This window comes from Pteropus alecto, unplaced genomic scaffold (genome assembly GCF_000325575.1).
Source record: "Pteropus alecto unplaced genomic scaffold, ASM32557v1 scaffold94, whole genome shotgun sequence".
In the NCBI taxonomy this organism is placed as follows: domain Eukaryota; kingdom Metazoa; phylum Chordata; class Mammalia; order Chiroptera; family Pteropodidae; genus Pteropus; species Pteropus alecto.
Window position 1 is genome coordinate 3,107,454 of NW_006437736.1, and position 26,058 is coordinate 3,133,511.

The following is a 26,058-nucleotide window of genomic DNA, read 5'->3' on the forward strand; positions in this document are numbered from 1 at the left end:
CACCAGGGGTTATACTGCCCTAGTTCTTCTCAAAAATAGAGGCCAAGGTTTGGAGGATTTCATCCAATGATATAGACTTTTTTAAAATTTAGTTTTTAGATGTCAAAGGTGGCTTTGAAAAAGATACATAAAGTCCAAGAAATAAGGGCAATCAACATGAAAAATAAAGCTGAGGACGGGATGTGCACCTAGGAATGCATGTCATAATCTGAGCCAGATATTTGAATCAGAGCCTCCTAACAGCCAAAGTGAAGAAGGAAAGCAGATCAGTGACAGCTATCCCTAATGCCCTCACTGTGTTATTTGTTCTGATACCAGGAGAACCTCCATCTCTGGAAACTGGAAGGCGAACACAGGCTCTGCCATGCTGGAGCAAGTGGCCATGACAGAGAGGTAAGAGACAAAGGAGGTGCTTATGGAGAGGCAGCAGCCATGGTGGAAGATGGGTGAGGTCTACAACAAAAAGCCTCACCGCCCACAGGTCACCTTCCTAGGCATGGCCCCTCGATTGCCCATATCGAGCTGCAGAGCAGGTATTAGAACCTCATTTTATAGAAAGTTCAGAAAGGGAATGTGACTTGTCCAGGGTCACGTAGCTGGTCAGTGACAGAGCAGAGGATAAAATCCTGATGTCTTGACTCCAAGTCCAGGAGTCTTTCCAGTCCTTGTCAGTCTCTCTCTGCTCTGACCACGTCATGGAAGTGTCCTTATTGGGGCACGAGGGCTATGGGAGTGTCTGCTCCTCTCTCAGACTTATTTCCATCCCATTGTGAGGACAGGTTTCCTGTGAATCATTAAGGTGGCAGCTGTGCACTCTGGCTGAAGGTCCCTCGGGTCTTCTTTAAACATTCTGTGAGCCACCCTCACCTAAAGAAGGCCCAGTCACCTGCTCTCAGGGCCGACAGCACACACACTCTCTTTCCTGCATGCCCAGTGACATACACGTGCAAGCATGCAAAGGTACTGAGCAGAGCTTGGGCTTTGGGGTCAGAGAGATCCGTCCAGTGAACATGAATTGGGTGCCTATTGCATTCCATGTTGTACTGACCACTAAAGAGACCAAAATTAAAAGATCCAACCCTTCCTTTTTCAAAATTCTCTATCAGTTGCAAGTGTCAGAATGCAAATCTGATTGTTTTTAGCCAATGGAGGGAATTGATTGGCTAGTGGCAATGAAAACTCCAGAAGACTCGAGGGCTCACTCTACCCACTTCAGTTCAGCCTTCTTCTATATTGGCTCCGGTCCAGCCAGATCTCTCATACGGTGGCCCATAGTGGCTCCAGGCTTTCATCCTGACAGTGTCCAGTCCAGCAGAGAGAAAACTTCTTTTTCCCAACCATTTCAACCAAAGCCTGGACACTTGAGCCTTATTCACTGATTGGCCTAGCTCAGGTCACATGACTATCCCTGAACCAATGGCTGTGGCTCAGAAAGCTGCATCTCTGTGATTGGACAGACCTATGTCATGTCTGCCCCTGGAGATTGGAGCAGGACCACCCGCTACAGCAAGAGTGACTGAGGGAGACTTAGGGGGAGATGTAACGCCATGGAAGGAAACAAACGTTATGCAGACTAAAATTATAGTCATCCACTCCCAGCTCCCCAGCTAACAAAGGAGACGGAGTGTGGTGATGTTAGGGTGGAGGTGAGAGTTAGGTGCTTGCGGTGGGAGCACAGAGAAGGGGCACCCAACACAGACCAGGGAGGGGCGAGATCAGGGAAGGCTCCCTGAGAGAGGCAGTGCCAGAATCACATACAAATGAGTAGGAGTTCGGAGGCATTCCTTTATTACTTTGTTAGTTATTTGTTCAACACCAACTGGGAGCCAGTTATTGAGCTAGGCCCTGGAGAAATGGTGGCCAGCAAGACAGCCATGGTCTCGGCCCTCATCGAACTTCCGTTCAGGGGCTATAAGCTGAGAAAGCAGCATGAACAACAGTGAGTGGTCCTGCCCCACCTAAGCTGTGTTACCGAGGGTAAGTTAACCGACCTTTCTGAACTTCTCCAGCTGTAAATTGGAGGTAATAATACCCAGCTCTAGGTGCTGATTGAGAGTGATGTTCAATACCTAACCCAGTACTGGCCCGTGGCAGGGAGGGGCGTTGCAGACGGGGCTTCCCTCCCTGCCCCTCAACTCCAGGTGGCAGCTGCTGCCTTCAATCTGGGAACCCACCTGTGCTAACTAGTCTTGGGCAGGTGCGCTCATTACCTGCCACAAGTGAATCATCTGATCTGGGGCAAGCTTATCCTTCTCCCAGTGGGCATTCATGGGATCGTCACGGCCCTTTTCTCCCTGGCCTTTCCAGAATGTGAATCCAGCCTTCCTCAATGCCTCAAGAGCTGCTCATAAATGTCCCTAGCCGGCCACCACGTCACTGACTCTGCTCAGTTCCAGGCCACATGGGCCATCCCTGCAGGAGCTTACCATGGCAGTGGGTCTGCTCTGGCCTGGAATTTACTTTCTGTTCTGCAAAGTCATGGGACAGAGCTCCTCAGTCCCATCTCCATAGGCAGAACATCCCTGGGACCCATAAACAGGCCCCAACCCTTCCCTCCACCCGGCTCAACTGCGTTCCAGGAAGCCTGACTCCCAGGCAAAACCAGAGACATGGTTTGGTCAGTGCAAGTCCTACCCGGCCGGAGGGGAGCGTGGACCCCATGTTCTCCGGTCTCTTCCACACTGCTCCACCCACGAAGTTCTTTCCTTGGCCCTGAGGGGATTGGGGTGCTCTATGCCCCCTGAGGTGCACCCAGTAGGTGACCCGGAATTTTGTCATTGAAAACAACCTCTAGAAATCAGTTGCCTCTGGGCCTACGTACAGACTTCCGTCTTCCATTGAGAAGAAACTTGATTATGAGTGTGTCTCAGGGCACGGGTCTCTCTAAGCTGGAGGTGCCCCGCCAGTCAGCCGCTGGTGCCAAATACGAGGTCCCAGATCAGAGAGTCCAAAGTTTGTCCCTCAATGTGGCTGCATGTGCGACTCACATGAGAAGCTTTAAGAACGTGTGGAGATTATCCTCACATCTGGCTGTTTTTGTGTGTGTTTATTTGCTTAACTCTCCTGGTGCTTCTGCTGCACAACCAGAATCAGACCAAGGCCGTCCCCTTCCTCAGATAAGGAAACTGAGGCTGCAGGAGGGACCGGCTCACCCACAATTATTGAGAAAATGAATAGCGAGAATCCAGGTTGCTGGTCTTTCACGCCGATGGAGAACAGACTGTGATGTGTTCTGACAGAGGAAGGTGGCTTGCTCCGACTATGGAATCAAACAGCATCCAGGTTTGGAAGCCGGCACAGTCCATCATTAACCTCTCCGAGCCTCAGCCTCCTCATCGGTAAAATGAATTCAACCTTCCTGATGGAGTCGTGGCGTTAGAACGAGGACTCAGCCACCCCCAACACACACATGCACAGCACGCCTGGCACATAGCAGAAGCTTAACAGGCATGAGTTTATGGAGTTAGAACGAGGACTCAGCCACCCCCAACACACACCTGGCACATAGCAGAAGCTTAACAGGCATGAGTTTTCATCCTCTCTTTAGTTCTGTGACCTCCCATGCTGCTGCTAGAGCTGAATCAAAGAATTGAACTAGGAGCCAGGAGAGCTGGGTAATCAATCCTGGCTCTATTACCGTCTTGCTGTGTGATCCGGCCAAGCTTCTCTCCCTCTCTGGGCCTCGATGAGCAAGGGCAGATACGATGAGTTGGTTCTAAGAACACTTGGGCCATGATTTCTTCTCACTCCAGGCCTTGTGGCTCAGAGACACAAATAGATCTCAGAGCAGGCATGCCCCGTGTGACCCTGGAGAGTGGGGAGAGAAGCAAGAACAGTGACACAAAGTCCCCTGTGACTCTCAAATCCAGCCACCACAGGGGAGGCCAAGTGCGAGCCTGGGGAGACTTCTCACATACAACCGTCCCCTTGTTGCTGGGGCAGAGTCTAGCGTGGAGATCTTTTCCCTGCAAAGTAAACTGGCCTCACAGCCATCGAGTGGCTGGAAAGAGAACAAAGCAGCAGGTCCAGAGGGCCAGGCCCCGGCCTGGGGAACAGCCCCACAGGCTCCCCTGCCTGCCCACCCCAGGCTCGAGGGAGAATGCGCCCTTTGTCCCCCTCCGGCTCTCATCTAGCCTGGTCGCCGGGGCTGGAAGGGCAGCCGGGAGGGATTTCTGGAGCCCTTGAGCCGCTTTCCCAAGGGAAAAGGGCTGCAGAGGCAGCTGGGGTCCAGGACAGCTCTGGATGGGGGCAGGGCCAGCTTCCCGCTACTGCGGAGCCAGCAAGGTGGGGCTCTGGGGTAGGGCCGGGGATCGTTCCGACTCTTACCTTCCACCTTCCTCCCTCCTGCCTGCCTGGCTCCCTTCCCTCCCTCCCTCTCTCTGTCTCGCTGCCCATCTATGTCTCTGCCTTTTTTCACCTTTTTACACTCCGTCCTTCCCACTGCCTCTCTGTCTCTCTGTGTCTCTGTCTCTTTCTGTCCCTCCGTCTTTCCTGCCACATCTCTGTCTCCTATTACGTCTTACCCTCTCTCTCCATCTCTGAATGGGTTCCTGCGTGTCACTGTCTCTCTTCGCTGCCTGTTTTTCTGTGCGTTTCCCTGTGTCTCTCCATCTTTATGTCTCCACCTCTGTCTCCTCCTGCTCCCCCTTCCCTACTGTGTCCCCTCTACACTCACGTCTGTCTATCCATCCCTGCAGGTACAGGCTGTGGGTGGACAGCTGCTCAGAAATGTTCGGCGGCCTGGACATCTGCGCCGTCAAGGCCGTCCACAGCAAGGACGGCAGAGATTACATCATCGAGGTGAGGGATGAGGCAGAGGTCCTCCTGGCTGGGTCCAGCGGAAGGAACCCAAATGTGGTCTCCCGCATGATCGGCTGTGTCCTGACCCGTGGTGGGCAGCTCCCAGGGGCTTCTCACCCACCGCCCTCATGCACTTCCCCACCCCCTCTCTCAGCTGTATCTAAGGCCTTGTGTCCAGGGGTTCTGAGCTGGGCCTTGAAAGCTCCAGGCATGAGGTTTAACGGTTTTCCCTAACCCAAAGGCCCATGGGTGAGGCAAGGCCATCAGCAACATCCTGTCCCATTGGGCCTCTCAAATTTTCTGTGTCCGACTGTGTAAAGTCACCATGCAGAGCTTCCATCGTCTGTTCACCCAACAAACATGTCCTTCCGGGCTCCCATGGGCTAGGCATGGGTGTGGCTCTGGGGACACAAAACAGAGGTGGGATGTGCAGCCTGGCAGGGAAAAGGGTGATAAACAAGCAATAGCAGGGCCCTGAAGGTTAGGGAAGGAGACACGGTCATGCAGGGGTGTGAATGGAAGGACAGATGTGGGGACAGTAATTGTAAGAGAGAGGTTCAAGCGGGGTGAAGGTCCTAGAAGCTGCCCCACAGCCCTCCTGCAGCCCGCGTCTCTCATGGGGCCACGACCCCCTGCCATCCTCCAGGACCATCACCTACTTGTCCCTGTAGTCCTGTGCCCTCCGCCACCGCCACCAACTTCCTGTCCATGCTCCTCCGGATCCCACAATCCCCCGCTCTCCTCCCTGACTCCTGTCTGTCTCTCCCGGCCCCGCACCCTCCTCTCCCCTCTCTTCAACGCCCCCTCCGTGTCCCCCACAATCACAGCTCACGACTCTCCACTGCTTTCCCCTCAAAATGCCCCTCTGGCCTCAGAGTTCTCCCTTCTCCCCAGTTTCACACGGGCTCACACACACCCCCCTCCCAAGAGCCGCTTCTGGTGCTCGTCACACGGCAGCCGCGGGCAGCGCTGACACGGGGCCAGGACACTGGGCCAGGTCGCGGGAGGGAGAGCCCTGCGGCTGCCCCTTCCTGGGGAAGCACATGGCCGGTGACCTCCGGAGCCAGCTCCTCTCCTGTCCCTGGGACTCACGGTGCAGCGGGACCAGGAGACTCGGAGCGGGGAGCCGGCTCAGAGGCTGTCGCACCCGCGCCCAGGGAGCGGCCGCCCTTGGAAGCGAAAGGGAGCGAGTCCCAATGGACAGTGGACACAGCCCCCCACCCAGAAGCCCCCACGGAGGAGCTGCCTCTGCACTCGTGGGTTCGGTCCCCGTTCTGGGGACCGGGCTCCCTTACGGGCAGGAGCGAGTGGCTTTTCCTCTGGCAGCCACCACACCTGAAATGCCCCCCTGTGGCCCTTCCCGAAGGAGATGTTGAAAGGGCCTCGAGCAGAACGACCACCCTGCACGCCGGGGCCAGGGTCTTCCCTGGCGGAATGAGCCCCACCTTCCTGAGGCGCCCTGGGATCTTCAGACCAAGGGCAGGCCGAGGGCCCTCCAGCCTGGGGCGTTGCATCTCTTGAAACCCCTCCCGGCCCTCCTGCCTCTGCATCTCCTCACAGGACCACCAGACACGAACTCGGGTTTGGCACACACGCACTCACTCATTCATTCATTCCTTCGCCACGAGCCCCGACCCTGGGCGCCAGCCCCTGAGCCAGGTGATGGGGCTGTAAACACGGTAGCAGAGACCCTGCCTTCTAGAGCTCCCATGTAGAGAAGCGATCGCAATCAACAGACGAGGGACTCTCCCCTCCGCTCCATCTTGTGAGCTCAGCCCCTTCTCCCTGCTTAGCACCCTCTCTGCCCTCCAGCCTTCCTGCCTCTCTGAGTCTCCATGACTTTCACTCCTAGGAAACAAAAATCTGTGCTCGTGGGCCCAGGCTCCCTGCCTCCAGACACTCAGAATGGTCAGGGATGAAAGATTTCTCATGTTAAAAAAAAAAAAAGCAAACTTAGAGTTTGGACTTCAAAAAACAAAAAAAAAAACAACTCAAAAACGTTCCAGAGGAGGAAAAAAAAGATGACTTTTTCAGATGGTATTTTTCTCTCAGAAACATTGAGGAGTTGTTTTCCTTGCTTTTGGGTTTAGGGTGGAGTCGAGGGAGATGAGGAACTTGCTACCAGGAAGATAAAAGGTATTTTTTTCCCAGTCGGGAAAAAAAAGCAGAAGAGATCCAAAAATACCGATCTCTTCAGCCACCTCTGTGGTGAGAACATAAAATGTGTGTGACATGTTTTGTGAAGATCCTCAAAGAGAAATATTCAGGGGACAGACCCTTGAACTTGTCCTCCATGACCTGTCCGGAGAATGACATTGCTCACTGGAAAAAATGTTTCCCCTGGGGAGACCAGAGTGTCCACTTCCTTTGGCCGTGTCCACCATGGGGATTCCAAAATGCCTGACCTCAGGTTCCTTGTGGTGGCTGTTTTCCACTGCACGGAATGTAGGAAACAGAACCCAGAACAGAGAGAGGTGGGCAGGGTCAGGGGGAGAAGGGACAGGCCTGTGTACATCTAGACGAGCTCCACAGTCACCACCCAGCTCAGCCCACGTTGACCGAGACACTGTCCACGTGACAGGTACTGGGATCTGGGATGGCAAGGGCCCAGGCCCAAACCACGGGGAGCTCAGTCTGAGGGCAGTTTCCAGGGCTGTGCTAGAGTCATCATTCACATCCCTGAGTTCGTCTTTCAGCTTCCCAACCACAGTGGGTGCTTTAGATTCCAAGACCCTTAAAAGTCCCAGCTGGAAGGGTCTTCACAGCTGCCCAAGCCCCTCAGCTTACAGGTGAGAAAAACAGTGAGCCCACAGAGGAAAGGTGACCTGCCCAACATCACACAGCAAGCCCACAGAAGAACCTAGTCTTGGAACTCAGGTTTCTTGTCCCTGGTTCTTACCCAGAGAGCTGTTTCGGTGCTTAGTGAGAAGTAGAAAGACCATGGTTTGCTGGCCATGTGTCCTTGAACTTGCCACTTCTTTGACCTTCAGTTGCCTCATCATTGAGATGAAGATGATAGTGGTACCTGCCTCAAAGAGCTCTTCTGAGATTTGTGTGAGATCATCCACACCTAGCGCTGAGAACAGTGCCCGCCTGGCACGTAGTAGGTGCTCAATAAAAATAGCACCCGTGCGCATCCCTATCATTAAGAACAGGACTTATCGCAAGGACGTTTCACTCCCCATTCAACAGGTGATTTCCGAGGACACAGTGGTTTAACGGGACGTGGGGCTCGTCCTGGGGGCCTCGTAGTCTGGTTGGGGAGGCGCGAGCACACAGCAGATGACGGCGCTGTGGGCTAAGCCGTCCAGTAGGACGGCCGAAGCCAAGGCAGTGGGAGGACAGACAAAGGTGGCTTATCAGAGCTCGCTCAGTCAGGGAGGGCTTCCCAGAGGAAGGCCGGGTGTGTGTTTGTGGATAGGTGAGTTAGCCCGGTAAAGAGGGAGCTGAGGGAACGGCGTACATAGGACCTAGATGGGAGGAAGAACCTGGGGGAGCCCAGAGCTTGGGGAAGGGGAGACGAGACAGTGAGTTTGCTGGAGGTGGATGGGTGAGTAGGGCCGGCCAGGAGTGAAGGGGGAGGGGGAGAACCTGGATGCTTGGCCTATGGGACCTTAGGCAAGTCCCTTCCCACCTCTGGGCCTCGGTTCCCTGGCTGCAAAAAGAGCAGGGTGGGTAAACACGGGGAGTGAAGGGGGAGGGAGAGATCCTGGATGGTTGGCCGATGGGACCTTAGGCAAGTCCCTGGCTGCAAAAAGAGCAGGGTGGGTAAACACGACCTGTCACGTGCGTACTTTGCCCCTTTGAGGAACAGCCTGCTCCCCGGGGAACGAGTTTCGCGGCCAGGCCAGCGTGTGTTCTGCCAGAGGCCTGGGAGCGGGCTTTTCCTGTCCCTCTTCTCTCTGAACCCCGCCAACATCTGCGTCTTTTTTTTTCTTTTTTTTGTCACAATCGAACCCCCACCTCATTGCTTCCGGCTTTTTGGAAAGCCTTGCCCTTGGGCCAAAGTTCAGGAAGCCAGCCCCGACCTTGGGCAGGGGCCAAGCAGGGAAAAGAGGGAGCGGAGAACAGCTCCCCAAAAAAACAGCAGAAAAGGCCAGCAAAGGCTGCTTGGCCCTCTGACACATTTCTGTAGTCCGGCGAGTGTAGACTGCATTGAGCTGAATCCAGGGAGTTGACTTAGACTGAACTGCGGGGAGCTGGATATCTCGGGAGGGGTCATTCCCAGCTGGAGGCGCTGGGCTGGGTGTTTGCACGGAGAACATCGCCATCTAGTGGTCACTTCTGGTCTGAGCGCTGAGCCTGCTCTCCTGCCGGCCTACCCAGGCAAGGGCGTCCCTCAGGCCGTCTTTCTCTCCCGCAGGTAATGGACAGCTCGATGCCCCTGATCGGAGAGCATGTGGAAGAGGACAAACAGCTGATGGCCGACCTCGTTGTCTCCAAAATGAGCCAATTCCTGATGCCGGGGGGCACAGTACCCTCACCCCTAAGGCCTTGGGTAAGGTCCTCAAGAACAAAGGAGATTTTGTAGCCATAAGAAATGTCAGGCTGTCTGGGAATGGGGGGCCCTAGGTCCACAGGAGATATCCCCAGAATGGCACCACCCTAGGGAGTAAAGAATGAGGTGTGGACGGAGACGGGGCATCAGGGAGAGCTTCTCCACCCTGCTCCTGACACAGTGTCTGGGAAGCTCGGGAGGAAGGGGCCCTTCCTCCCTTCGCCATCCTGGGGAGAAAAGCCTTGTCTCAAATGGGCCCCTGGTGTCTGTGGACAGAGCTTATTAATGTCAGAAGTCGGTTGTCCCTCTGTGCCCTCCACCCTGGACCTTAGCAGGGAACGGAGTGTGTGTGTCCGTGTGTGTGTGTGTGTGTGTGTCTGTGTGTGTGTGTGTGGGTGCCCGAAGGAAGTCGTGTAATCTTTTTATGGTCGCTCCTTAATTTCATCCGTGTGTGTGTGTGTGTCCGTGTGTGTGTGCTTGCCATGTACACACATGCCCTTTGTGCAATCCCAGGGCACCAGTCAACAGAGACTGTTGTGTCTCTCGTTTCCTCGGCCCCCGACTTTGACAAGCTCCCACACGGCTCCTCCCCCCGCAGCCCTCACCGTGGATTGCCAGATCATTCTCCAGAGAATTTGCTAGCTCCCCAGCTTTCTAGTAAAGCAGGTGTCAAAACCCGCTCCCCCTTTTGCCCATGAGAACTTGAGTCTATGATAATTGATGTCGGAGTAATGGTTGTACTTGGAGGGGCTGCTGGCTGGGAGGGGGCACAGGGTGGCCCTCTCCAAAGCAAAGATTCTGTCCCAATCTGAGTGGTCACACCCGTGCGTGCACATATGCTGTGCGCTTCAGAATTGCGCTCTTCATGTAAGTTTTACCTCAATAATGAAAAGATCTTTGTAAATCCTGCTCTCCCACCCAGGAAGTAAATGGCCGTGGTGACCACAACAGGCTTCTTTTCTCTTCTCCTGCTCTAGGCTCCGCAAGCTAAACCAGCAAAATCCCCCGGGCCAGCCCAGCTGGGGCCTCCGCTGGGACAGCCCCAGCCACGCCCACCCACACAAGGTAGGACCTGCGACAAACCCAGAGAAGTCACCCAGCAAGGATGTCGAAATGCACTGAGGGATCCATGTGTGATTTGCAGAAGGCACTCTGGAAAAATCCATCTTAATGCTTTCTCCACAGAATATGTGCCCTTGCTTTATATGCAGAATAAATAAGACAGCAAGGTTTGCCGCCCTCTTAAAGTCAAGGAAGAAAGACTGAAAGTAAATGTATTAAGTGCCTATACGTGCCGGGCACTGTGTTAGAGACTTTGCCATCCGTGTGCTCAATCTCGGCCTCCCACGCACTCTGCAAGGAAAACATTGATGTTTCCTTTTTACAGAAGCGGATGCTGAGGCTTTGTCCAAGGGAGCAGGACAAGAAAACGGCAGGTTGACAAGTCTGGCCTTTCAGACCTTCTAGAAAGTGTCCGTTTGCTAGTCACTGGTGGTGCCTGATTATAGATGTATGAGCCAACTGGCTAACGGGAAAAAAAGAGAAAAGAAAAGAAAACAGAACTTTACATATTAACTTGATGGTTGAAATTGTTCCTCAACAGATGTTCCAGCATTACTCTTTAAATGACACCATTTCTTAGGGAATGGAAAAACTATTGACGACAAGATGAAAAGAAATCATGGCACTAACTAATTTTCTCTCAGAAGGTCCGCTGCTCGGGTGTCCCTCACACCCCGTCCCGGGTCCCGTGTCCTCTCTTGCGGTCAGGGTCTTCCAGACACAGTCACAGCTCTAGTGCCAGCTTGGAGCTTCAGAGCAGTTTTGCATCAAGGAGCCGGGCCAGGCATTTTCACAGCAGCCGTTTAAGGATTTGCTTTAAAACCTATCAGACAGAAAGCATCACTATCACGTCGTGGCCCCCTGAGTCACTATTATTAAAGTTAACAGGTTCATCGCTTCTAGAGAAAATCAGCCTTGGGCACAAAAAGGCTTCCTCTTCCACAGGTCTTAGACGAGATGCCCCATTCATCTTTTTTGTCTACGCTTCTCTTCTTGCAAAAGCGGAAAGCAGTTAAGAAAAGGGAAACTGCGTAATTTATATAGCGGTGTACGAACGAACACTGGGATTCTTCAGCAGATAAACGCGTGTTGAATCTATTTCCATGTCCCAGTACTTTGCAGTCTTGGGCGAGTTATATCACTCTTCTGAGCCTCGGTTTCCCCAATGAAAAAGGAGGAAATCACAGCCCCCCTGTTTAGATATGGGGGCCTGAGCATGCGACAATGCAGGTGAGGTGTCCAGCACAGAGGCGCTTAGAAAGCGTTAGCTCCTACTACTAATAGCTGACTATTAATAACACTTATATAACTTTTACTATTTAAAATTTCCTGCTAACAACTTGTTTCTTACTAACAATTGTAATCGACACGTTGTTCTTAATGATCGTCCTTGACAATCCTTATAACTCGCGAGGCCCCACTGCCCTCTTGCCTGGCGATAAATGTTCAAAAATGACTTATTCGTCACCCTGCCAGGCTCCTGGCTGTGCCTCTGCCCTACCTTCTCCTTCCCACTCTGCCCAGGACTCACTCTTTAAAACACATTTGAACAGAGCACTTTTAAAACAGAGAGCTACTGTATTCTGGTTTCCTCTCTGGACCAGAGTAGAGACATGCTTGATAAAGAGATATTATTTTAAGGGACATGAGGCTAAACACACTTTTAGTGAGTTGAAAAACAATCCATTTAAAACCAGTTAAGATAATTAAAGAAAATGCTCGTCGAATTAACATTCGGATTAAAAATAACAAGGCTAATTTAAAAACAATTCTTTCATTGAGTTCTCAAAATAACGAGATCACATTATTAACTTGTTTTTGAACTCACTGTTTATTTTCAACTCAGTAAAAGTGAAGTTTTATTTTAATAAGCCTCATCATTTTTAGCACCCATCTTGTGCTTAGGCAAATACTCTCTATATATAAGTTAATGTTTTTTGTATGTGCTCAAATAAAAAGTACTACGCCGTTTGCTTTGCCAAGAAGCTGAAAGAAATAACGAGAGTGTCTCTTGATGAATCCCAGGTGTACAACAGGGACTCAATGAATGAGCGAGTGTCCAGATTTTCCAAGATTTTATCGGGGGAGGGTGGGGAGAAGAGACTTAAGATAAAAGTAGAAAACAGATGTTTTCTTTGACCTGCAATGGAAACCAACATTTTAAAATCTAGATTTGCAGCTTCTAGAGTTGCAGCTTCTCTTGATAGAGCCTGAGCTCTAGAAGCAATGGGCGTGAATTCCTCCAGAGTAACTGTCCCCTGAGGTTTAGTCACAGCTGCTCCCTGGAGAGAGCGAGGACTCGCCCATCACCCTCAGGTCCTCCTCCTCCCTGTTGTCACTGCCACAGAGACGCAGCCGTCAATTGCTATCTTCATGCTGCATCTCTTTAGAGAAATAGGCCTCTGAACTATGTTTTTATCTCAAATGGGAAATTTTTTTGAAAGCCATGGGATTTTTCTGACACTCGCCTGCTTTATTTATGTAAGTACTTGCCTGGCCCTCTAGGGGTTTGTTTTGAGATAAATGAATCCTCCAATCTACGATGATGCACAGCCACGAAAGAGGTAAAGAATGAATCGAAGCCATGTGCAATCAGCTGCTAGATGGGGCTGCCATTCGGTCCAACTCAGAAAGTGTGGCAGGCCCGTGAAAACGATCTAAGTGGGAGGGACGTTTGATGGCTGGTCCAGCGACTTCATTCTACAAACAAGGGCCCAGAAGCCCAGAGAGAAGTGACTCACCCACAGTCACCTAATGAGTTAATGGCAAGGCTTGAGTCAGGACCTGGGGCTCTTGGTGCCAGTGTGGTGTCAGGGCCACCAGACATGATGAGGTCATGCCGTCTGCAGAAGTGACCATCTGAGGTGATGTCTAAGGGGGAGGTTGGCTGAAATCTAGTCCTCAATCCCCTGGTACCTCACTCAGAGCCGCCTCCACTGAAGGCAAGCACCTTTTCTTAATTCACACAAAGATGCGAGGACGCAGGCCAGCCCTGTGTGGTACAGTAAAAAAGAAAGAGGAAAGAAGGAAGGAAAGAAGGAAGGAAGGAAGGAGGGAGGGAGGGAGGGAGGGAGGGAGGGAGGGAGGGAGGGAGGGCGGGAGGGAAGAAAGAAAGACAGGACTTTTGAGTCAAAAAGCTCTAAGTTTGAGTCTTGGCTTTTCCCAATATTGAGCAAATCACAAAGTACCTGGGACTCAGTTTCTTTGTAAAAACAGAGCTGTTGATGATGCCTGACCCACAGAGGTGTCGTGAGGATGCCCAGCCCAAGGCGGGACACGACTACTGTTATGTCGTATCAGTGTCGGTAGAGACTGGTGGAGCTTGAGTGCGTGGAAGCCACATGGTGAAAGGGCTACAGAGATGGGCTGAGGCCCCTTCGAACCCTCAGCCTCCTAACCTCTCTAAAGTGGTCTCTACAACGCATGGCGAGAATACCACGGGGCATTACCCACTGTCCCCAGAGCAGGTGGATCCTAGGGAGAAGGGACCATCAGGCAGCTAGCCAATCTGCACCCCAGATTTGAGGGTGAGGAGGGTGCATCTTGCTTGTTTGGGGCCTTGGAATTCCACTCGAAGTCACTTCTGGATGGCTAAGACATCCCAAGCTTATGATGCCCCTTTGCTTGCAGGTGACTATATGCTCTGTCCCATGACAGGGGGAAGCCAAGATCCTCTGTGAGCTAGTGGCCACTCCTTCTAGTTCTGACACTTAATGAGGCTGGCTTCTTCCTCAGCAGGATGAGAAGAATGGTGTCTTCCCTACCAGCCTCTGTCTGGGTCAAATGATATATTGCTTTCGAAAGTTCTTAGAAAAGATGAGAGAGCGATCCATAAGTTAAGGTTAATTCTTTGCATTGCTTCGAAAGTTATACACGTTTATTGTGGAAAACATTGGTGTGCCAAGGAAGAGAATTAGCGTGCTTCATAATCCCACCTCTTTTGTAATCATCACTCTGCGACTCAAGACTCAAAGCATGGTGAGCACATGCCACACTTTGCCTCACCTGGAGCCCGTTAGAAACGCGGAATCACAGACCCTGCCTGTTAGTCAGCTCGGGCTGCCATGACCGGATACCGTGGCCGAGAGCTCAACAGCAGACGTCTACCTCCCACCATTCTGGAGGCTGGAAGTCCAAGATCAAGATGCCAAGGGGGTTGAAACTTCTCTCAGGCCACCTTCCCACCGTGTCCTCACACAGCCTTTCCTCTGTGCGTGCATGCCCGTGGCATCTCTCTCTCTTCTAAGGACACCTGGCACACCGGGTCTAGGGCCCCACCCTTAAGACCTCGCTTAACAATAATTAGCTGCTTTAGGGCCCTGTATCCAAAAATAGCCACACTGAGGGTTAGGACTTCAAGATATAAATTTGGGAGGAACATGATTCCGTTCCTAACACCACCCCGAACCTACTGTGTCAGACCCTCTGCTTCAACAAGACGCCCCCGTGACTCGTATGCTCAAAAAAGTCTGGGACACACCGGTTTTAGTGTATAACCTTCTAGCCTTTCCTTTTTACATAGCTTTATATATGCCAAAATGCAAAAAAAAAAAAAAAAAAAAAACCACCTGTATGGTACTATTTTATAAGCTGCTCGATTCTGTTCAGCCATATTTATTTAGCATAAATCTACAATATCCCATTTTATTTAATATTATTCTGCCACACACATGATGACCACAGCATATTCTATCATATGGATGGTTTTTGGTTTTTTTTTAAGGCGAGGCAACCCTTGGTTGACCTCACAGATTGCAAGGACCTTGTCAGTTTACAATCCCTTATTATTTTATTTTTTACGCCTACAGCACCTGGTCCTCCTAGGTGGTCTCCCATCTAAGTACTAACCAGGCCCAACCCTGCTTAGTTTCCGAGATCAGACGGGGTCGGGCTTGTTCAGGGTGGCATGGCCGTAGACTGGATGTTTCTTGATGTTCCTAATTATTTAGGCATTTATATTGCTTTCAATTCTTTACCGTTATAAAAAAAACACTGTAGTGAAAATCCTTGAAGCAACATTTGTGCAGCCATATTTAACCCAAGAAAAACTTGAATGTAATAATTTTTTCGCCCTGTAGGGGGTCCTCGCCAAGCTCAGTCTTCTCAGCCTCCAAGATCTGGAAGCCCCTCCCAACAGAGGCTCTCCCCACAAGGCCAGCAGCCCGTGAGCCCCCAGTCTGGATCCCCACAGCAGCAGAGATCACCAGGCTCTCCACAGTTGACCCGGGCAGCCAGTGGCAGCTCTCCAAACCAGGCTTCCAAGCCAGGCGCCACCCTCACCTCACAGCCCCGGCCCCCGGTGCAAGGCCGCAGCCCCTCTCAACAGGGTGAAGAGCCCAAGAAGCCAGCACCACCCCACCCCCATCTCAAGTAAGTGCTTTGGGACTGGGAAGGGTATGGGTGGAGTTGGGGTGTGGGCAAAGCTGGGCTGACTTGGGGTCAGAGACTCAGAGACAAAGGAAGACCCACCGAGGCCTCACCCAGACTTTAAATGGGTGGAAGGAGGCCTGGAGGATGGAACTTGGGATGGTGCGTAGGGCCCAGCAAGGCTAGAGTGTAGATTGGGCCCCACCATGATCCCCTAGATGTACATGTATCAGTTATCTCTCACTGCGTAACAAACTACCCCAAAACTTAGTGGCTTAAGGAAACAACCGCTTTTATTGTTCATAATCTCTCAGTTCAGCAATTTGTTCTGAGTTCAGCTCAGCTGGGAGGTGCTTCTGCAGGTGTCTCCTGTAGAGTCACCAGATAAAATACAGGATGTCCCGTTAGATTTGAATTTCAGATAAATAATGAATAATTTTCAGTATAACTATGTCCTCACGTATTGCATGGGGTATACTTATACTTTAAAAAGTATTTGTTTTTCATCTGAAATTCAGATTGATCTGAGTGCCCTGTATTTTTATTTACCGTATCTAGCAACCCTAATCTCCCGGGATCACTCATAATGCTACAGTCATCTGGCAGCTTAACTAGGGCCGGGCGATTCTAGAAGGCCTCACAGACACATCTGGTTGTCGGTGCTGGCTGTCAGCTGGGTCTCTCTCCTTCCATGGGCCTCATCGTCCAGTGGGCTGGGCGCAGCTTCCTCACATGGTAGAATCATTTTGCAAAAGGGCCAAAGTAAAAGCCACAAGTCCTGCTGAGGCCCAGCCTTAGAAGCCTCACAATGTCATGTCATTCTATCGTGTGCTTTTGATCAAAGCAAGTCGCAGAGCCACGCCCAGACCCAAGAGGTGGGGAAATAGACTCTTGATGGGAGGGCCTACGACGCCACATTGCAAAAGGACAGACGACAGGGACAGGAAGAACTGTTGCCATCATTTTTGTAAACAATCTACCACAAGATACATATGTGCATCCTCTTTCCTCTCAAGTCCATCTCTTAGTTTAAGGTCAGAAAGATCCCGAAGGAGTTTTCTTTGGAAAGCGTCTCCCTTCCTTAAACCACAAACACTAACATCGATCATCAATTTTCACACTAGCATCTACTGTCTCCTTAGTATGTGGCAAGCACTTTACCTAGTTGGTTGTTTGCTTGTTTTTTTAATTCTCACAAGCTTAGGAGTTAATAACTATTATTATCCCCACTTTAAAGATGGGGATAATATTAAACAGGAGAAAGATTAAATAACTTGCCAAAATTTCCACTGTTATTAAGTAGAAGAGCTAAGATTGAACACAGGACATTTAGTCCATGGGTCATGCTAACCATAACTTTTTAAATAGGCAATACATTCACATGGCACAAAGATCGAAAGGTATCGACTATGTCGAAACTATGCATCGAAAAACCTGACTCACACGTCATTCCCATCCAATGCTTTCCTGCCCTCTGCTCCCCAGAAGTAACCACTTTTGTTAGTTCCTTGTGTTTCTCCAATGTTTTCTTATGCAAATAAAAATATATGCTCTCATTCCCTCCCTCCAGGCACTTTTTTACACAAACGATGGCATTCGCTATCCACACCAGTCTGCTCCTTGATTTTTACATTTAACAATAAACCCTGGAGCTCTTCCACGCAATTCATTAAAATGTTCTCCTTTTCACAGCTGTATGGTATTCCACTGTATAGTTGTCCTATAGTTTACCTAACCAACCCACCATAAATAGAAACTATGTTTGCTCTTACCAAGAAGGCTACAGTGAATAACCTTGAGCACATGCTATTTCTTATGTGTGCAGGATCAGCTGCAGAGAAAATACCTGAAGTGGTACTGTTGGGTCAAAGGATAAATGTACTTTTGGTTTGATAGATATCAGCAAGTAGACCCCCAGGCAGTGTGGCTCAATGGTCAGCAGCACAGACTCCAGAGTCAGACTGCTTGGGTTCAAATTCCAGCTCTACCACTTAAAAGCTGCATGACCTCAGAAAAGTTACTTAACCTCTCTGTTGAAGTTAACACAACTTTTACTTCCTCACCTGCAAAATGAGGACAATATTACCTACCCCTCAGGGTTATTATAAGGATTAAATGAGTGTATGCACAGTTAGTGTTTCTCTGCTGGCACAGTACAGCACATCTGTGACAACCTCTCACCATGTGAAAAGAGGCAGCCCAGCTAATCACAGGACAAGCCAGGGCTTTGGGACTTAAACCAGGTTTGGACTCTGACCTTACAGTAATCTAGCTAGAAACACTTAAATCTCCCGGGCTGTTGCGCTAATGTATTTTTTGGTTCAACTCAAGTCAGCAGATATTTATCAAATGCTTACTCTGCCCCTAGTCCTGAATAAGGCCCTGTGCGAAATAAGCAAGGGGTAAAAGATAGTCTCCATTTTGAAGAGGATTTTGATCTTTTATAGTGATGACAAGACTGTGTGTGGATCTCTCAAACTGTGTCATATTTATATCATCTCTTCCTATGTCTGTCACCTCCACTAGACTGTGGGTCTCTTAAGGGCAGGGCCTGAATTCTATTCATCCCTACACCTCTGCCACCTAGTACTGAGCTAGCACGAAGGTTCAAACACTGTGGTTCAAACAGCAGGTACCGTGAGGATTCCAAAATGGGCTGGAATCAGCAATAAGAGCTTCAGAGGAGGTGGGAATTGAATCCCAGAGTGACAGGGCCAGAAAAAAGCCTGAGGGCCGGCCAGACAGACACTCCCCATACCTATGAGGTAAAGGAGGCCCTTAGCACCAAATTACTTGCCCGAGGCCAGAGGGGTCACAGGCCTCCTGATTCCCATGTGCTGGTGAATATAGGAGGAGCAGCCACACCTGATGTTGACACAGCACTTCACAGTTTACGAAGTGGGTTTGGACACATAGGCAGGAAAGTTGTCAAGTTACTCTAGTGAGGCCTGCCAGCTGAGCAGCCTGGTTTAGTGGGAAAAAACGCGCGCCTTGGGTGCCCCGCCGTTACTTGCGATGAGTGAGCCCCAGTTTCTGTACCTGAAAAAGGAGGGAACCAGTAACCACCCTGCCAGTTAAATAATGCGTGTGATTCACCCAGGATCCTGTAAGCGTTGGAATGTCTGGTTTCTGGCCTTCACCATCTTGCGATGACCGGGCTCACCCACCTGGCCTCTAGGCAAGCACCCCGCGACTCATTTCCCTGAGATCCAGGTCTCGTCACCCGCCAAGTCCCCTGCCTTTCTGTTTCAGCAAATCCCAGTCCCTGACGAACAGCCTCAGCACGTCCGACACGTCCCAGCGCGGGGCCCCAAGTGAGGATGAGGCCAAGGCCGAAACCATCCGCAACCTGAGGAAGTCCTTCGCCAGCCTGTTCTCCGACTAGCCCTGTGCCGCAGGGAGGAGGGCCACGCTCCGGGGGCCCCTCGCCATCCTGCCTCATCGTCCTTCTCGGCCTTGTTCCTGATGGGAACAGAATGGAGGGCCTGAGAATACACCTTCTAAATGCCTTTGACCCTGAACTGAGTATCTATACATGTCCCCACTTTCCTTCACCATGACATTCCAGCATCATCCGACTGAGCAGTGGACCTTTGAGAGCCTCCAGGTTCCTCCAAATGGGCCTTGACGACAGGTGTCACGTCATTCTGCCCACCCAGATGCTTGCTTCCCTGCCTCGGATAACCAAGTGAGATGTCCGTGTGTGGCTAGTTTTCACATCTCTTGTTAGTGTCTTGCTTGCCTTTGGGAGAAGGCCCCTCTAGGCCTCGCCCCACCCCCATCAAATGCAGACACTGCTGTCGGACCTCAGCAATATAGGAGGCAATAATCTTACGACAGTGTTTTGCAAATAAAAGGAGAGAAGCCCAGCCAGGTGAAGTCGTCACCTGCCCACGCTAATTCCATCCAGGCTCAAGAGACCTCCCCTCAGACCAGGCAGGCAAAGGCCCCATCACGCCTGGCCACCAGTGGGATCTTGAGGCCAAAGGAAAGAAACCAGATCCTGTGTGACAAGTGGGGCCTTTCAGAACACAACAGAAAGAGAGGGAGAAGGAAGGAAGGAAAGAGGGAAGGAAGGAAGGAAGGAAGGAAGGAAGGAAGGAAGGAAGGAAGGAAGGAAGGAAGGAAGGAAGGAAGGAAGGAAGGAAGGAAGGAAGGAAGGAAGGAAGGAAGGAAGGAAGGAAGGAAGGAAGGAAGGAAGGAAGGAAAGAAGGAAGGAAGGAAGAAGGAAAGGAGGAAAGGAAGGAAAGGGATAGGGATAGGGATAGGGAAAGGAGGGAGGAAGGAGAGAGGAACTCTGGAAAGCGGCTCGCACGCAGAATGGACAGCCAAGAGCAGACCGCAGGCTCTCTCAGGAATCCTTATTCGCTCCCAGAGGAGGAAGATGCCCTCGACTTCCCAAGGAAGGACTTAGGTTAAGGCTTCTCCACCCGTTCTGTTACACCACCAGGAACGCTCTAAATTCCCACCAGGAAGGTTTCCTCCTCAGGGATACAGGAGGAGCCAGAGAGAACAGGCAGATCAATGACACAGGATCAGAACACACGACGATAGTAACTGCTAGGTCAGCATTTCACAAACTGTACAGCGTTTGGTAGGTAACTCAATTACAAAGCATTCCGTGGCCAAACGTGTTTAGGAAACGCTGTTTGTCTATTTTTCTTTTGAAATTGGTAGGCTTTTGGAATTCCCACAGTGAAGATGTTAGCTTTATGTTTAACCCAAACTGGACTCAACAAGTTAATTGCAGAGCTGAAAAACGTACCCCCCGATTCTCTCGCCGATGCCATTTCCCCTACATCAGACTGCCTCCCGGGGCCACGTAGGAGCAGCCGCGTCCCACGTCACCAAGCACCTGGTGCTAGAAACATTGTCGGTGCCAGAACCAGCCTCCTGGTCCCAAAAAGAGGCCAGGGGATCAGAACAGAGCCATGGTACCCCCATGCAGCCTGAGACATGTCTGCCCTTTGCTGTTCACAGGGAAGGGGGAGAGGGAGGGATAACTGAGTGACCTTGGCCTGGAGCTACGTTCTGAATAAAAATGAGAGAAAACTTGTAGGGCAGGAGTAACACCACAAAGGCCACGTTTTAGGAGATTAAGATCATAGAAAATACCTGAGGCGGTCGACACTTTTCCGTGGTGGAGAATAAGTTGAGGAGAAGCCAGAACGATCTCACCCACTTCTCATTTAGTGATAAAATACAGCTCGCGGCAGACGACAGAGCGGGGATAGGCTAGACCACGCTTCTCAAAGGGTGGGCCACGGCCAAGAGCGTAACTAGCTTCATTTCAGACCAAAGGAGTCAGGATTTCTGGTCATAAGGCCCACACCTGTAACCGTGTTAGTCTCCCCAGGTGTTGTGCACGCATAGCGAAGTCAGACCAGCGGCCTGAGCTGAGCCGTGCGTGAGCGGAGTGTGGGGAAGCGACACACGAGAAACAGCGTTGGCGCGGATTCCTTAGGGCCAGGGCCCCGCTCCTTTGGCAAGCAAAACTAGTGGCTCCGTGAACAGTGACCGTGCGGCTTAACTTTTCCCGTTTTCCTACATTGTGTCCCTTGTCCCTAAAAACGTCTCAGCATTTAAACTGTGTCTCCCAGAGAGTCCAACTATAGTAGCACAGACGCCTTTACGAGGCCAGGCCTTTACCTTGATTTTTATAACCATGCACAGGTAAGCTGTGGCATAATGCTAGTTCGTAACCGACACGTTTAAATAAATGTTCCCCGTTGGTCTGTGTGAGAGTGGAAAGCATCAACGGTCTTGTGGAAACCACAGACACCCCCCCACCCCCCACGGGCCGGTCCTCACATAGGCCAGCACATTCCTTCCACACAGTGAACCTCACTAGCTGACATTTTGAACACAGGAAAGGACAAGGAGCCGGGGCGAGAGGGGAGTCGCTCTGGAGAGATTCTGGAAGGTTCTGTTTGTTGGTTTTTTTGTTTTGTTTCACCACTTGCATCTAAAGAAAGTCTAGCATTTTCCCTCCAAGCTGAGTTGGTGAGGCCGAACCACGACAATGATCCGTTTCGTGCCAATGGGTAGCACAGTGAGTAGGATTTAAACACGCGGCCTCAGGGACACCTCCGCCAGCCAGAGAAAATAACTTCTTCCAGCTCCTCCTCCTGGCAGCCTGATAAAAAGGTGCCGTAGTTTAATTAAATGTTAAATCAGCTTTCCAGGGACACTGGGACATACATCCTTTCTCAGCCATCGAGTCCCTACGTTCTCTTCATCATCGCTACACCCTCTCCCAATGTTTGGTCTCTGGCACTTAGCGATACCTCTCCACAATTTCAGGGGCCATGGGCCTTCACACACCCCAGGAGCCTGAACGCCCACTACCTTCTAGAAGTTCCCATCTGCATTTGCCGTGAAAGGAGTTCAAGGAGAAAGCAAGCGGGTGCAGGTATCCCGTAAATGAGCTAGGGGAGTAGAGCAAAGAGCACATCTCTGGGCACACAGTAGGTGGTCAGGACATGTTTAGGTTGGACATAAAATGTAAACAAAGTGCTGAGATTGAAGGAAAAGGCTGTTTTTCTAAGGGTGTCAGTGTGAAGTCATTTGCCCAGGAACAGAATCAAACCAAGAGATTAGTGAAATGAGATTAGAAGCTGAAGAAAATCTGTGGCGGCTTTTTTACCCTCAGAAAAAGGTTTCAGACTCTAAACTGAGTCTGAAGAGGATGGGAGCGAGCAGAATCGGGGGCCCACGAGAACCGCCCCATGGGGAGCATGGCCCACGTGGAGGTCAGTTGACCGCACGGCTGCCACGGCCAGGAGCCGAGTGTCAGCATCAGGGAGGCTGTGCTGAGCCAGGAAGGACGATACCGAAGGCCATGCAGTGAGACCCGGGACCAGCGAGTCCCATCAAGCACACGGGCCACAGCAGACCATTCCCAGACAGCAGAGCCCAGCTGGAGCCATCCCACAGGTACACAAAGCGACCTTTCAGGACCTGCCCGACAGTGCTGGAGAGCTGGCTGAGCCCTTGTGCTTTATCCAGCCTCATGAGACAGGCTGGTAGCTCATTTTGTGTTTAGAATCAGTGAAAGGGTTAGAGCCTGTTTAAGCTGGTGTGGTCAGCCTTACAGGTGGAAGCAGTGACTTCATTATGCGGGAATGGCTCACGGCCTAAGAGCACTAACAGTTGGACTGGATGGTTTCCTTTATCCTGGAGAGCCAAACAGCTGGTTAGGAACTATACTGACAAGTGTCAAAGCTGTCTTACACTCCTAAGCAGTCACTGATTAAATTCAGAGTTTCGGTCCAATATTTCGACTTTAATAGAAGGCAGCACTTTTGGTTTGGTAACAAATGGGAAGGCTGGGCAAAAAGCAAGCCAAATCAGTCCATTAACCAAACACGATACATACAGAGCACAGAGGCTCCCTTGTGTTTCACACACAAAACATGCAGCCAAAATAAATGACACCGGGTCACTTAGATCTATATCCATCTCTCTCAATTGGCAGGCCAAGAGGAAAAGATGAACATGTCTGGGGAATGTTTTTGGAAATTAGGCATTCCTTTCAGGGAAAACTGATCTAAAGCTAAACATTCCTTCTACGTGTGCGTGTTCGCCCTTTAAAATCCTAAATCCCTCTCATTATTCGTATTGTGATTGGTCCTACTTTTAATTTCAATTTCCAAATGCTCGTGTTTTAAGCGTATACTCTGTGTGGTCTCGAGCAGAAGTTAACATTCCACACATTTTGCTATGAAATAGAAATTTAAGTGCTGTGACCTCTTGGGGAATCGCAGGAGAGACATTTACTTCCCAATAATCTTATCCAGTCCCCATCTTCCGCAGTCCACAGAGACTATCTAAAGGCGCATTAACGATGCCTGTGCTTACAGCACCACAGAGAACTGGGACGCGTCAGCTTCTGAGGCTCTGGGATTCGGCAGCTATTGCCAGGGTAGGAGAAAGACGAACAGTGTGCTGGGCCCTTAAGTATAGAGAGCAAAGGGCAGAGGGTCCAGCTCCATCGGAATAAGAATTGGAGGCATTAAGCTAAGCAGTGATCTCGGGAATTGGGAGAGCCAAGAAAGAGTGGGAGAGGACAGAATTCAACTGTTTGCACATAAGGAATCACCAAATCTTAAGTTGGAAAGAGGATACTTTCCATGATTTGATCTCATCATGCCAAACCGGATCTTTCATTTATAAACAAAGATGGTGGGGGTAGAGGAAGCAAGTTCCTGCTAATAAAAATAACTAAAGAGGGGGAGAGATGTCGCAGAAAGTCGTTAAGGCTACAAGCCTATGATGAAGGATGACGTCCTACTGAATGCTTACTATGGCTCTCTAAACTGCCTTGTTTCCATCACAGTATATAAAAGTGATGTCAGAAAATCAGTGATCGGGCTACTGCCAAACCATGATCTCGTTCTCGTTATACACCAGCAATAATACACAGCTCAACGGTCTCAGCCTAATGAAAAACTGTAGGATTTTACAAGCTTCTAACTATAAATTTAGCTATTCAGGAGGAAAAGCTTTGAGGGCTGTATTAAGAATTTAGAATAAACTATTGTAGGACTGCAAATTTAGGTGTATGGCACACTGCCAACATCCTGAACTGAGAGATCTGTAACACACGCCAGGAAGTCCGAGGTGAGTCTGGAGAGTAGCACCTGTGTCTGCAGGACACCAGCACTATTCGTGGACCTCCTCAGGACCATTCGAATATGACTGCATTCGGGAAACTCATTGCTTTATAGTATTTGGTGCTTTTGGTCATCACTATGTCTTCCCACACCCACTACACACACACACACACACACACACACACGCACGCTAAAAGGACACAAAGAGGTATACTGGAGAATTAGGATATATTTGGACCCATCAAAACTTCAAGGTGACTCTTTCAGCCCAGATTCAATAAAAGCCATATGGCATCTAGTGGACCCTTGTTTTAAAAAGCTGGTCTATGGCTCAGATATTACACAATACCACAGAATGTCAATAGCCCCAATCCTTCACTTGTACATCAAGCTACTTGACTTGGCCTCTGGAAAATCATATTGACTAAATTTTCTTCACTGTGATGGGAAAAAAAGGCAATATATGTGTAGCAAAAAAATTTTTCACATATATCTAGGACTCAAAATATTCTTGCGGCACATAACATTCCAAGCCATTTCCTTATATGCAAAACAGATTTTTTTAAAAGCAGGAAGACATTGGCAATATTCCGAAATATTTCCTGCAGATACCAAGTGTTTTATTTGTGCTGTGATTCAGATTTTGCTTTGTCACTATAGCATGTTTCTATAGTTGTTTATATGATAAGACATTTGTGTTTGGCCTTTTGTTGTAGAAAAAATAAATCTTGAATTTTGTGTACTTTAAGTCTTAAAAGCAAAATGTTCCTCAAATAATAAGAGGCTATCTTTGAAGATCAAGTACCTGACCAGCACACAGAGCAGTAATACTTTGTTGTTAAAATATATCATCTACTTAGATTATAAATTAGGCACCAAGTGTTCAGAACATAAGGGGAAAAAATCCACTCCAGAAGAAGCCAGAAACAACAGTCCATATAACGCAGTGGTCAGTGCTGCTTGAGCCCAGAAGTTTCACCACGGAAGCTGAGAGAACACTACAGGGAGAGGGAGGGGGTGGCTGAGCTAGTGGGTCCAAAGCACACACCCCACATTCAGTTCAACTGAACTAGCTCTTTTACTCATTTTATAAATCAGGCTTCTGCAAACTATTTCACTTGAAGAATGGGTGCCATTAAAAAATAAAAATAATCCCCTGGAACAATCGGATGAGACTGAAATAGGTTCTCTGATCATTCTGAAATGTCCAAGTAATGTAAAGCTGTTCTAAATATTTATTATATAGCTTTCTGTAATAAAAGTCAAGACTGCCATGTAATTTACACTTAATTTTTTTTAATCTGGTGCAGAACATTATCAGTGAACAACCTTCATTCTAGAGAATTCAGAGAGGGGAAGTCAGTAGCCAACCTTATCATGTAGGACCCTTTGGGTCATACCAACCCCTGGAGCTTTAAATCTCTACAGAAAGGCTTCCGTGAGTACATTTTCACCACCACAATCAGAGAACACTGGAGATGAGCACCCCAAGATGATATCTGTAGTTTTAAAAAACAAAAGCAAATAAGCTCCAGAAGTGAGATCACAAATCACTCACATGAATGGTAGGCGGCTGTCAGTTGGCCGACCCCTGCTGGGCCTTAAGGGGAATCTGTCATTTGGACCACCACGCCCTGGCAGGATGGGGTTAGGTCCTGGAAGTGGGCCAATTGGATCAAAACGTGGTCTGAGTGGAGGGAACTGGCCGGGTGCCTC

General features: G+C 49.9%; 2 protein-coding genes and 1 non-coding gene across 4 annotated transcripts in view; 1 reads left to right on the forward strand and 2 right to left on the reverse strand.

Annotated features, from left to right (window-relative positions):
• The window catches only part of SYN3 (synapsin III), a 420,224-nt gene extending 400,420 nt beyond the window's left edge, over positions 1-19,804 (forward strand). Inside the window, exons 9-14 of one of the 2 annotated variants that reach the window (XM_006914505.3) lie at positions 319-393; positions 4,698-4,800; positions 9,164-9,298; positions 10,276-10,363; positions 15,439-15,730; positions 18,980-19,804. In XM_006914505.3, coding sequence (XP_006914567.1) covers positions 319-393; positions 4,698-4,800; positions 9,164-9,298; positions 10,276-10,363; positions 15,439-15,730; positions 18,980-19,112 — 826 coding nt within the window. In that variant the 3' untranslated portion in view covers positions 19,113-19,804. The remainder of the gene's footprint in view (positions 1-318; positions 394-4,697; positions 4,801-9,163; positions 9,299-10,275; positions 10,364-15,438; positions 15,731-18,979) is intronic. The other variant, XM_025048692.1, reaches the window with a different exon arrangement.
• LOC112481983 lies at positions 15,160-15,278 on the reverse strand. The gene has a single exon (XR_003047149.1). It is a non-coding gene; the product is annotated as a 5S ribosomal RNA (ribosomal RNA).
• A 5,814-nt stretch (positions 19,805-25,618) lies between the features above and the next one.
• The window catches only part of FBXO7 (F-box protein 7), a 19,309-nt gene continuing 18,869 nt past the window's right edge, over positions 25,619-26,058 (reverse strand). Inside the window, 1 exon segment of the mRNA XM_015591576.2 lies at positions 25,619-26,058. This exon segment is cut by the window's right edge and continues 32 nt beyond it. Coding sequence (XP_015447062.2) covers positions 25,897-26,058 — 162 coding nt within the window. The 3' untranslated portion in view covers positions 25,619-25,896.